This window comes from Triticum urartu, chromosome 1, assembly GCF_003073215.2.
Source record: "Triticum urartu cultivar G1812 chromosome 1, Tu2.1, whole genome shotgun sequence".
NCBI lineage: Eukaryota > Viridiplantae > Streptophyta > Magnoliopsida > Poales > Poaceae > Triticum > Triticum urartu.
Window position 1 is genome coordinate 203,050,236 of NC_053022.1, and position 12,109 is coordinate 203,062,344.

At 38.4% G+C, this 12,109-nt stretch overlaps 1 protein-coding gene across 1 annotated transcript in view; it reads right to left on the bottom strand.

Annotated features, from left to right (window-relative positions):
• Window positions 1–395: 395 nt before the first annotated feature.
• Window positions 396–12,109, bottom strand: part of LOC125532807 (probable metal-nicotianamine transporter YSL3) — a 104,890-nt gene continuing 93,176 nt past the window's right edge. Inside the window, exons 5-6 of the mRNA XM_048696712.1 lie at window positions 3,085–3,275; window positions 396–1,417 (exon numbers count right to left, since the gene is read on the bottom strand). Of these exons, the coding sequence (XP_048552669.1) occupies window positions 396–1,417; window positions 3,085–3,275 (1,213 nt within the window). The remainder of the gene's footprint in view (window positions 1,418–3,084; window positions 3,276–12,109) is intronic.

Below are 12,109 nucleotides of genomic sequence, written 5' to 3' on the forward strand. Positions count from 1 at the left end.
TGAATAACAATACATTGAGGAATTTGTGCCTACATAGGTTACCACTATGTTTTGACATTATGAAACTACAAAGAGAGTGTAATAGTGTGGGTGTACTTACACACTCTTAGTAAGTAAATAATTATAACATGATATAGAGAAGTACATTAATGTGCATTAAGAGAATGCACCCACTCTTACATTAAAGCTGAATTCCTGGGATCATCACTTTTTGTATAGTTTCTGCAATGCCTACTATTTCAATGCCACAATGTTGATATAGTGCTTCTAATGTTTGCAGTACTATTTGTAATCCTTGATCGACTTGTTGATAGCTACAAAGTATTGCTTGATCCACCCTCAGAGACATATGTCCAAACAAATATTTAGTTACTTTTACCTATGAAATGCATTCCTCATGGCTTTGTAGGCGCGGAGATAGTTTTTATGAAGGAATCTGCCAAGTCAAGTTGTTTTCCGCTCTGAATGAACTTCATGCACATGGGTGGCTCCACACTGAAAAGGGTGAGCATTGATGATGGTAGTGCAAATAGCCCGTCTCCACACATCAAGCCTGCTGCAACTGCTGATGATAGTAAAGTGGCACTTTGGCTATTAATTTTAGTCCATACAAACATCACTATAGTGCCTATGCACATATCAATGGGGCCAGATGATCCAATGAAGAATGGCAATGCAAACACGGTGACATTGGGAATGTAGTTCATTATTTTCCATCCTTTCCTCTGAGACACAATTGAGAGTGTGTTGACTGCAATGGCAAAGCAAGCTGCAGCAAAGCAAAACTTTAGACAATGGTCAGGGAGCTCCTTGACACCTCCTGTGCCAACCACCGCGATGGAACGATAAACCCCAGCATATGGACATGGGTATTCTGAGTCTGGTGCTCCAATGGGAATGTGTGCCTTGGCCGTTTTTTGGAAGGCACGGAAGATGCATGGGGTAAGAATTGAACCAGTGATTATACCCAAAATTTGCATGATGACCAGGGCTCGTTGTGAGGTTAGTGTCATGTAACCTGTCTTCACGTCTTGTGTTGCTTGCGAGGAAACATGAAGTGCTGACACCACTAGCCCACATGCTACAAGGCTAGCGACAATTGCACCAGGTTTGGCAACCCATGATGAGACGATGAAGATTGTGAACTTGGCGTAAGTATATGCAACATTCCAGTCCGTGAGCCCAGTTGCATAGGTATTGGTGAGCGCAAGTATCGGTATAATAATGTAAATTGTAAGGACATTAAAGAAAGTTATCTGGTAGAACATCCTTGGGATAATAATTCCACAGATTATTGCACACACCACGTATGCAGTCACTGGTATGGAAAAAGGTATTCTATTTTCAAGGAATACCTCAATCCTTCTACGATCATCATAATTAAGACTCGGGTGTTTTCTCAAGTAGTTCCCCACCACTGAATCCGTTTCTTGTTGTTTTTGTTTGAAGTCAATGAAGGCAGTGACAAGTAGTATAATGAAGTTATAAATACCATCAACAACGATAAGTGTAACTGTAATAAAGACCTGTTAAATAACTTTGAAGAGTTAGACCACATAAAATGCTAAAGGAAAAGAAAGAAAAAGTAACTTACTGACATATTTATTAGATTTTATTTATGTTTCAACATCTGCTATTTTCTTGTGCGTCTTTCCTAGCTTTAGTTTTATGAGTGACTTGACCCCCATAGTTTTGAGACGAGGAACCAAATAGTTAGCATTTGTGGTTGTAAGTTTGATTGGAAGTTTGCTTATTTTGCAGACTATTCCATACTTCAAAATTTTAATATTTCAAAGGATCAAGTGAAAATTTGTTAGGTCTGGTGGTTGTAATTTGACTGAAACTTCGCCTAATTGTTGGAGACTATTTCGTCCTTCAAAAGTTAACAATTCAAAGAATCAAAAGAAAAGTTGTAAATAGACATGCCAATAAATCCAACAAACAATGAGTTAACACACTATGACTTTGAGTATTATTGTGAAGAAGAACTGCATTATGGTTATGAGTGAAACGGTTACTAAAGTGGGAATTCTATTCGTCCAAGTTATTTAGCCAAAATGAAAAAGGTATGAAATATTCTTAGACTACCACAATAAAAAGGTCGGGTATAATCAAATTGTGTTGTTGTCAATGTATATTTTACTTGTATTTTTCACTTTTAGATGTTCCCTAAAAAGGCTAGATTTTGGTAACAATTAACAACTAGAGACAGGGCTTGAATGCTATCGTATATAACACTTGTGGGAAGTATCACGTAGCGCGTATTTTTGTTTATTTTATTTTCGTGAAAACAACTTGCACTCAACTTTTGACTCTACAAAAATAATCTTCCGCCCTTCATGGTAAATGATAATAGATAAGGTAGAGTTGGCCTATATGGAGGACTACGAAGTGAAATAGATTAATAATTAATATGCTAAGTAAGGTCAGCTAAAGATTGTTATCCGATATCTCAATGCGTAAAATCAGTAATTAATTGTAGGTTTAAACAAATCCTTTTATTTTACCTGTTCTTGCAGATGTCTCACAAAAGAGGGAGAAATTTTCTAATATTTGGGACTACTTGCTAAGAGAAGTTACTTCCAAAATTTAATGTGCCAAGCCGAGTTCATAAAAAATGGTTAGGACAACATTAATAGATTTGTCTTGTATTTTTTATAAAAAAACTTTAGTAATGTACATGAGTCTATAAAAGGGTGTGGGAGGAAAATAAAACTATCCTAGACAGTTCAGCGAGCTATAACAGTTGTTTGTAAAGTTGAAACTAAGAGATTGCGAGGATATATTTGTCCACACTAGCTCCACCGCCATGTATTTTGGGGATAACCATGATAAATCGATGCTCTTTCATTAAAGATCAAACAAAGTATATTTAGATATTCTACAATAATTGCATCGAATTTTGTTTGATCGGACTGGGAAATGTGATTATAGCCCGCAATATAGATGTAGTAATCAGACTCCATAGATACAAATAAACTTAGATAGTATTTTATAAAGTGCAATTTTTTTCGTATAGAAGTAGTATCTTGGTAAAAAATTAAATTAGATGAAATTCCAACCAACAATTAAATTCTTTAGTACATACCTTGTATCCATTTGATCCAACTAAACTTGTTGGATTACTAGTGTGATACCATTGCCCACTTTTTGTTTCGAGAAAAGGGAACAAAAAACCCCATGATGTGATGCCTCCGACTAGCAATGTAATATTTACCATAGGTGGGCAAATCATTCCCACACCAATAAATGTTGTAGAAAAGTCAAAGAAGAACCTGTAGGCACATGATTATATCTATCATTATCCCAAGTAGCTCACTTGTGTTTTCTATAAGGGATATACATGGCTATATACAATTGTTGTTTCTTTGAATTTTTTTATTGAGTTTGTATAATATATTTAACCTATTTGAAGTTCCAAATTTACATCTAGTTGTAATCAGAATAAATATGCTTATAGGGTGAATGATTATTGTTATAAGAGTCATACTCGTGCATCTAAAAATGTCACAAAAATCCATCAATATCCAACGTATTAGAACATCTGTAAAGGCAAAAAACATTGGGAAAATGCACAAAGGACTACATCATGGTATTGGAAAACATCAATAATCATGCATGTGTAATTCATATTTTTTCACAATATAAATCATGTGAATGTACATTGATGTATACAATTAGGGAGGGTAACTCTACACATAGTGGGGAGTATTAGGGCATGCTTATTAACATGATTTCGTAGGTAAAATTCTCATGTGGCACTATATGTAATAAGAAAAGAGAGACCAATTTTATCTTAATCTAAATAGTTATCTTAGAACCTAATGCAAGACATCTTTTAACTTGTCTCTCACCAAAAGCATTAAGTAATGGTTGTTTGGATACAACACTGAGATATAGTTCACTAGAACTGCTATAGCTAAACATAAAGGAGATTATATACAACTTAAGATATAGTGTGCGGGGACTACCCTCATACTGCATGCCTTATTTATTCTGTGATATATATAATCATTGTTGCATAGTATCAGAAGTTAATATTTCAGATCGTCTCATTTATTATTTTTCATGAAACACAGTATATCATCATTTATCGTGATACATTATCATTATATGATACATAATACTCTTTTCTTCATTTAACGGCATGCCACTTGAGCCAAGTTGCCTGGATTTTTTGTAGATGAGCCAATTGTGCTAGTTGGTACACATGACACCTACTAATACATCCATGGGAAGTATCGTGAAATATGTATTAACAAATGAAATATCAAGATATTGTAAACGGGAAGTTCGTTGTTGAATATAATTAGAGTAATTGTGAATAAATAGGACAATTAGCGCGTGATTCAATTTGAGCTACAATGTTTTCAACTTAGATTATTATTCCTTTGAACAATTCTTGTTCCACGGTGAACTTATATTATCATCCATTGTATCAATTATTTTCCATTTTCACGATCAACTGGATCAAATAGAACTTGGACTTCTTAAACCAGCATCGATGTACAACGTATTAAACATAAGAGCTATCAATCTAGCAGAAGCATAATGTTCATTTAACCTCTATGGGGTGCAGTCAGTTATGTAACTCGCTGTGTGACGAAGCAAAATAGAACTACTAGTGAATAAGACAATATTGTAGAACGTTACATATTGAAATGTTTTCAAATACATTCTCCTTTTGCCACCACAAAAAAAAATCTTGGGACCATCAAAGTGAAATTTATTTACGAAATAAAGCATAAAAATATAATAGCTCAACAATCACCACAATTTCAACGATGTCAAACAATTTGTGAGTCTAGAATATGACATCTCACAAATAAGTCTGTATCTTTCGATAATAAATCTTCCAAGTAACTAATAACATTTATAGAAGGAGTGCATATTTTTCATTTTGTGTATTAACATCTTTTTCAATCGAATATGTTGTTGACTTATTACAAAATAAATATTTTAGTTGCTTCATAGTACGAATAATGTTTTACCAATGTACCATATTATTTTAGTTGCTTCACGGTATATATATATATACTAACCTCGCACCCTAGAGGGAATAATATGGTATCACTACTGCACATATGTTCATCATGGTGGACTCTAAATCCCCATTCTTTATAGGTATGTTGGAAAACTTGGGCCTCTGGAGGAGCAGCCCACTAGCCCATTGTGGACCCATCAATCATTATAAGTGCAATCAAAAATCATTAATAAAGAGAACTCTGCCCCTATTCACTTTGTCAATTTTACTTTCTGTACAATGGAGTTGATTGACTAATTCATCTACATCTACTTGACTCTTGCTCTGCAACCCTTGGACCAGACTCAGTGGAAGAGGTTGTGGAACATGTTATCAGTACAACATCTCCACCAACTCATCACCAGGCCTACATCCAGCAGTCTTTCATCTATCCTACAGAGATATTAATTCAAATTTGTTTCTCAAAAATGAATCCGCATGTCATTATAACTTTTTCCATGATCCCATAACTTTTTGGATTATTTTATGTATCACGTAGATTTATGAAGTTACCCGAAGGTATCCATGTTCCAAACCAAGATAGAGGAAATAAGGGTGTATGTAGTGTTCAACTAAAAAGTTACTATATCAACTTAAACATTCCTATGGAATATGGTATAATCACTGGAGGTATTTCATTCAACAGAAGGGCTATACGTATGCATCAGCACCGATCAAACTCATGGCAACTACGGTCGTAATGAATCATGGCGCTGCATGTCCTCTGCGGATGAAGGTGTCCCGGTCTTCCCTCTTTAATGATATAAGACGTGGGACGAGTAGATGATCTCGAGCAAGACCCAGACTCTCGACAACATTGGCCGGTCATGCATGCATGCACTAATATGCTAGGATTGAACGTTAGGACCATCAATTAAGAACAAGATTAGGAGCCGGCTTGCCAGTGTAGTTGATGGGCGGAAGTACGCCGTAGAGACCGCAGGCTGTATACATGGCGCCAACTATCTTGCTAGAACAACAGTGCCCTGTGTTTTGAATTTCGGCCAAAAAAACGGATTTCGGCCGAATTTCGGCCATCTGGGCCTGGGGCGAAATCTATCTTTCGCCGAAATTGATCAAACTTGGCAATTTTTTTTGAAAATGGCCGAAATTCGGCCATCTCAGCCAGGGGCGAAAAAAATCTCAAACCGAAAATCAAAACGCCAGCGGCTCCTCTGCTCGTTGTCCATCTTCCACTGCGACAGTGTTCCACTTCCATCACAGTCTATGTCGACCTGATTACTTCCATGCTCCGCGCCAATATCGTGCGTGCGTGTGCTAATATGCTGGGTGGAAGTATGCTGCAGAGACCGCAGAGCACCTAGACGGCAGTCGCCGCCTTGCCAGTGCAGCAGCGGCTACTCTTCTTGCCGTTCATCTTAGACAGTGACCGTGCTTTCCCATGGTCTATGTCTACCTCCTTATGGTCTGACCGCTCAGCACGAGAAACACTCAGGTATATGTGTGTTTGCACACTCATATGTTATATATGTTCATTCCATTGCCTAAATATTGGGTGCCTACCGGACTGCTACAATTTTCAACCTTCCTGCACGTTGCGTTTTGTTCTTTATTCATTAACTAGATGCACAATTTTGTAGCAGACTGGATTCTTTGGCTAGCAGCAATTTTGAAGAGGTGAGGGAGAGGAGAAAGGGTAGCTGAGGGCGAGGTTTTTTATTGGATGTCCCCGAAGGGCCAGAGCTAGGTTTTTTGGTGGCTAAGAGTGAGGTGTGCGATGCGAGAGAACATGTGTTACATCTCTGCATGAGCGCGTTGGCATAAATCCCAGCTAATTATTCCTACAGAAAAACTTCTTTTCAGAAATAAAAGAGTCATTTGGATTAAAAAAATAAGTAAATAAATAATGAGCTATGGTTATGACGTGTGTTTAGCCAAAATTATATGATTTTTCCTTTCTATATGATTATATGGAAAAAGAAACCAATTGTTATTTGGACTGGAATTTGCTGCATATGTTCACCACAAAACAACTGATATATTATGGAAGTGGAAAATATGCACCTAATGAAATTTTGAATAATTGCAAATTTCAGGTGGCATTTGGTGGTATGAAATATCCTGAATGATATATACGGAATCTTCTGGGACAAATAGTGGGTGATTCAGGTATAACATATGATGTCTATCTAAATATCCAATGAGAAAATATAAGAAATCTAAAACAAAACTATATTGGCAACATGCACTAATTTGAAAATGCTAACATATTAGTTTTCATTTTTTTGAATAACCAAATTACAGTGTTCACATAATAAAAGAAAAAGGTGTTCCCTATGTAACTTTGTGAAGTTCTTGCCCGTGCAAGCTCTCTCTTTCCTCCCGCTCCTCTGCCACTGGTTCAAGCATCAATCTGTTACTACAAATTAGTTTTTAAAGTTTTAAACATTTTTTACAGCGCTGTTCAGTGAGAGCTGTGTCAAGTTCATCGTCTTGGAATTGAACACATTCTGACGTGTTTCGATCCCCGGGTACCGAGCTCGAATTCGCCCTATAGTGAGTCGTATTACAATTCACTGGCCGTCGTTTTACAACGTCGTGACTGGGAAAACCCTGGCGTTACCCAACTTAATCGCCTTATTGGGTTAGGTACATGTGTTTTTCTTTTACCCATTGCAACGCACGAACATGTTTGCTAGTTACTATATAATATTGTAATATCAAGTTGTATTCCAAATTATAAGCTCAAATAATGAGGCACTTGTGATTTCACCTTCAAACCTCAAACATTCCCTTTCAAATCTACGATTTCTTCACTTGGAGATGCTCCAGTTACTAAACAATGCACATCCCAACTTTATCGAAACTTTTTAACACAGCCTTTTGAGGTCATATGATCACACCATTCCAAGTCTCATATTTTTCATATTTCATTTATAGTTTTTTCAATAAAATACAAATAACCTCCAACTAAATATTTTTGTTTTCATGCCTTAATGTTTGATGTTCACAAGCATTTCAGAGATAAGACCTACAAAGCTACTCAATAAATGAAATATGAAAGTTCTATCAGATTTTAGGCATTCTCCTATACTTGTTGTTCTAAATTGAGTTATATCCATTAATAACCAAGAAATCCATTTAATGGTTTAAAATAGCAAGTGGACCATAATAAAATATGGTGCAATATTTTATTTTCAATATACAAAATTGTTGGAGCCTCTTGATTAATAGTTAAATGCACTTCATATGCTTCCTTAAGTAGCTACCTCAAAAATCCAAATTATTACATAAAAGAGATGGAAATTAAGGTATATTACTGCTCCATCAGTTCCATAATGTAGGTCACATGGATTTTTTGAAAAATCAAACTTCAAAAGCTTTGACCAAGTTTGTGAAGAAAAACATTTACATCTAGAATGACAAATATATATCATCAGATTCACCATAAGATGTAGTTTCATATTTCTATATAAACTTGGTCAAGTTTGTAAAGTTTCATTTTTAAAGCAATTATATGCACTACATTATGAAATGTAGAGAGTATATAATAGTGAAATATAAGTTTTGGTAAAAATCTGGAGCTCCCTAACCCTAATTATTTTATCCTTTTGCTCAATTTACATCATACGTACTAGTGATGAGCGTGAACACCTACTTGTTACTGGAAGCTACACATAAATGTGGCAAATTGTGATAACTGGGAAAAATTCACCAAGTACTTAGCTCTCATGGTGCCTCCCTCCACCACTCTCTCGAAAACCATCAGCATTACCTTACACCACTCTATCCCTTCCTCCCACTCCATCACTAGTCGACCAATATGGTGAGATTTGAGTTTAGTGCATGGCCTCGATTTTGACCAATGGTAGTTGAGAAGGACCGAATAATGAATGCTTCACAAAGGGACTAAGGGAGACTACCATGAGATAAATTAACTTCTTTCAAAATAGGTTCGGTTCAGGCGACAAAAGAAGATCAGGACAAGATAGACTGAGCCGATTCGGTGACTTCCATAGTCGCCCTCACTAAACTGACTTGGGTCTGAACTACGATTCAGATCAAGTCTTACCGAAATAGGATTTCCTTTTTGTCTCATATGTCACTTGGACTTTACTTTTTTATGTTTTTACCCTTGCAATGGTCAGGTGTGGTTGTCATAATTCATATCTCCTCTAGCTGCAGCTTCAAACGGCAGTGTTGGTGGGCCCACATGGTGCTTTGGGGTGTCCTACCTCACATAGATCTATTGTGGGGGCGTGCTTGGCCACAACATGATGCAAGGCATTGCCATCGTGCTTGGTGGCATCTTCTGCTAGAGTAGCCAATGCCAGAACCTTCTCTGGAAATTGTGGGAATCAACTTCCTAGAGTCTAGCCAAAGCATCTATAAGGTAGCTTACTAAATGCAATAGTTTGCATAGTTGTTTGTTATTTGGTGGATCTAGATTCATATGTTTGATGTTGCTCTATGTGTTGAATTTTAGTAATGTTAGTCTTAGTAATGTGAAACCGAAATGCATCTTGTGGTATTTAATGTTAATATATGTTATATATGTTGTGAATGCATACGGTAGTGCATGTTGTTATTGTTGGCACAGATCCCCTATACGTTGCTTGTAGACGAGTGCTTTCCGTCTAGAGCACACTTGTAGTTGTCAGACCGGCTGAGTTACTTTTGCAGACGGACGCATGTTAACTACGTAGATGTACAAGTAAGCAAGCAAGCAAGCAGCTGGATTGATTCCGGCTAGAACGCACCAGCACAACTCGGCGTAACAGGCACATGAGCACACAGTCGATATGATGGCTAACAGGGCCATGTCGGTCCTGCGATTTGTATTGCTTTGATCGGGTACATAGGTATTTAAAGAAGCTAAACTAGCCTATCTAAATCCTACTTGGATGATTGCACCAAGTCCATACCGGACTGGACTACCTAGCCGTGGTTGACTCCAACAATCACCCCCCAACCACGATGTCCTCACTTCACAGCTTGGACGCGGATCCTTCCCCACATCTCTATGAACTTCTATCGCCCCAAAGACTTGGTCAGAATATCTGCAAGCTGATCATCGGTGCAAATGTAGTTGACTTCAATCTTGCCTTCTTCCACGCAATCCCATATGTAGTGATACCTTATATCAATGTGCTTACTTCTATCATGATGCACTGGATTCTTACATAGAGCAATCGTGGACTTGTTGTCAACGTAGGGCACCACTCCTTCCGGTTCCTTGTCAGTGAGGTCACCGAGTAGCCTTTCTAGCCACACACCTTGTCCTGCCGCGGTTGCAGCTACAATATACTCCGCTTCACAGGATGATAATGCGACCACCTTCTACTTTTGTGATAGCCAACTCACTATGCTTCTTCCCAAGAAATATGCCACGCCCGAGGTACTTTTACGATCGTCAATATCTCCTGCCAAGTCGCTATCACTGTAGCCAAGTTGCTCCACCATCTCATTCCGCTTCTCTCTCAAATAGACACAACCGAAGTTAGTTCTCCCTTTGATGTACCTGAGTATTTGTTTCACAGCTGCCCAATGTTCTGTCATGGGTGCTTCCATGAAGCGACTCACTACGCCAACGGAATAGGCCAAGTCCGGTCGTGTATTCACAAGATACCTTAGGCTTCTGACCACACTTCTATACTCCGTTGCATCAACCGCAGGTTCTTGGCTCGTCTTGCTAAGTTTAAGTCGAGGCTCCATTGGAACATGACTTGGATTGCAGTCCTCCATGCTACAGCTTTCAAGAATCTTCTTTGCATATGCCTCCTGGCATAGTGTGATTCCCTCCGGCTTTTTATGTACCTCGATCCCGAGATAGTATGTCAAGAGCCCTAGATCACTCATCTTGAAAAGCTCCTTCATTTGTAGCTTGAATCTAGCAATCTCCTCCTCATCTGCTCCAGTTATCGAGAGATCATCAACATAGATGCCCACTAGCAGACGATCCTTGCCTTTACCTCGCTTGTACATAGCATGCTCCAGTGGACGTTTCTCAAAACCAAGAGAAACTAGTGTACGATCAAGCTTGATGTTCCACGCCCGAGCAGCTCGGCATAGCCCGTACAATGCCTTGTGTAGTTTCAACACCTTGTGCTCCTCTCCTTTTTTGATGTAACCCAGTGGTTGTATATTAGTTGTAGCTCGGCAGGAGCGCTAGAAATCAACAACGCTCGGCCAGAGGGAGGCGTCTCAGAAACCACGCAAGCAAGGCCAGTAGTTCTAGCTGCCACGGCTCAAGGAAGCAACAAAGATTCTGTGACAGCCTGGGTTTTGCCCTTTCTTATTTGCTTGATTTTTCATCTGAATTTTTTTGAAACTTGGAGTTTTTCAATCTTTTCATATGGACTTAAAAACTTGGGCATCCTTGGCTTTCACCCAAGTGCTTCACTTCCCTCCTAAATCATCATTTCACTTCTGACCAACCCAAAAATAATCTTTGGAATATTTTTCTTAAAAGAAAAATATTCATTTTCTTTCAAAAATCCTAAGCCAGATCAGTTTGCTTCAAAGCAACCCCAATTTTTATGGCTCAGAAAAATCTGAGAAAATTCACAAATATTCTGTGAACCCTAGTGCACCTTCCTGAGCAAAAATATTTGAGCACTTTTTGGAATATTTTTGCTACAGAAAATCTTTTCTGTTCTGGACAGAAATGGTGGTTTCTACAGCAACTACCATTTTACTTGCTCCACTTGACCTGAACTTTCTTATGCATCTTTACCTTAGTAACTTATCACTAGCCTCCAAAGCACAACTTCAAACTCCAAGGCATTTGACCACAGTAACATCACAAAGTTACTGACCAGAAACTTACTTGGTGTGTGAAAACTTCTCTACTGCACCTGGATCCAAACCAAATCGTGGTAACACCCAAAACTACCACGAACAACATGCCAGACATTGAGTTTATGCTTAGATCGACCTGATGTCATAGTTCACGCGGTGACCGTGTTCGTCCAGGCGTGCTGGCATGCAGCCGACGCGCTCTATGACGCGCCCGAGCCTCTGTTGCTCGCTTCCCCGCCTACCCAACCATGCCAAACCTCGCCACCATCATCGTCTCAATACTCTTAACTCCTCCCTGGCACTCGCCGACACCGGAGCTCGCCG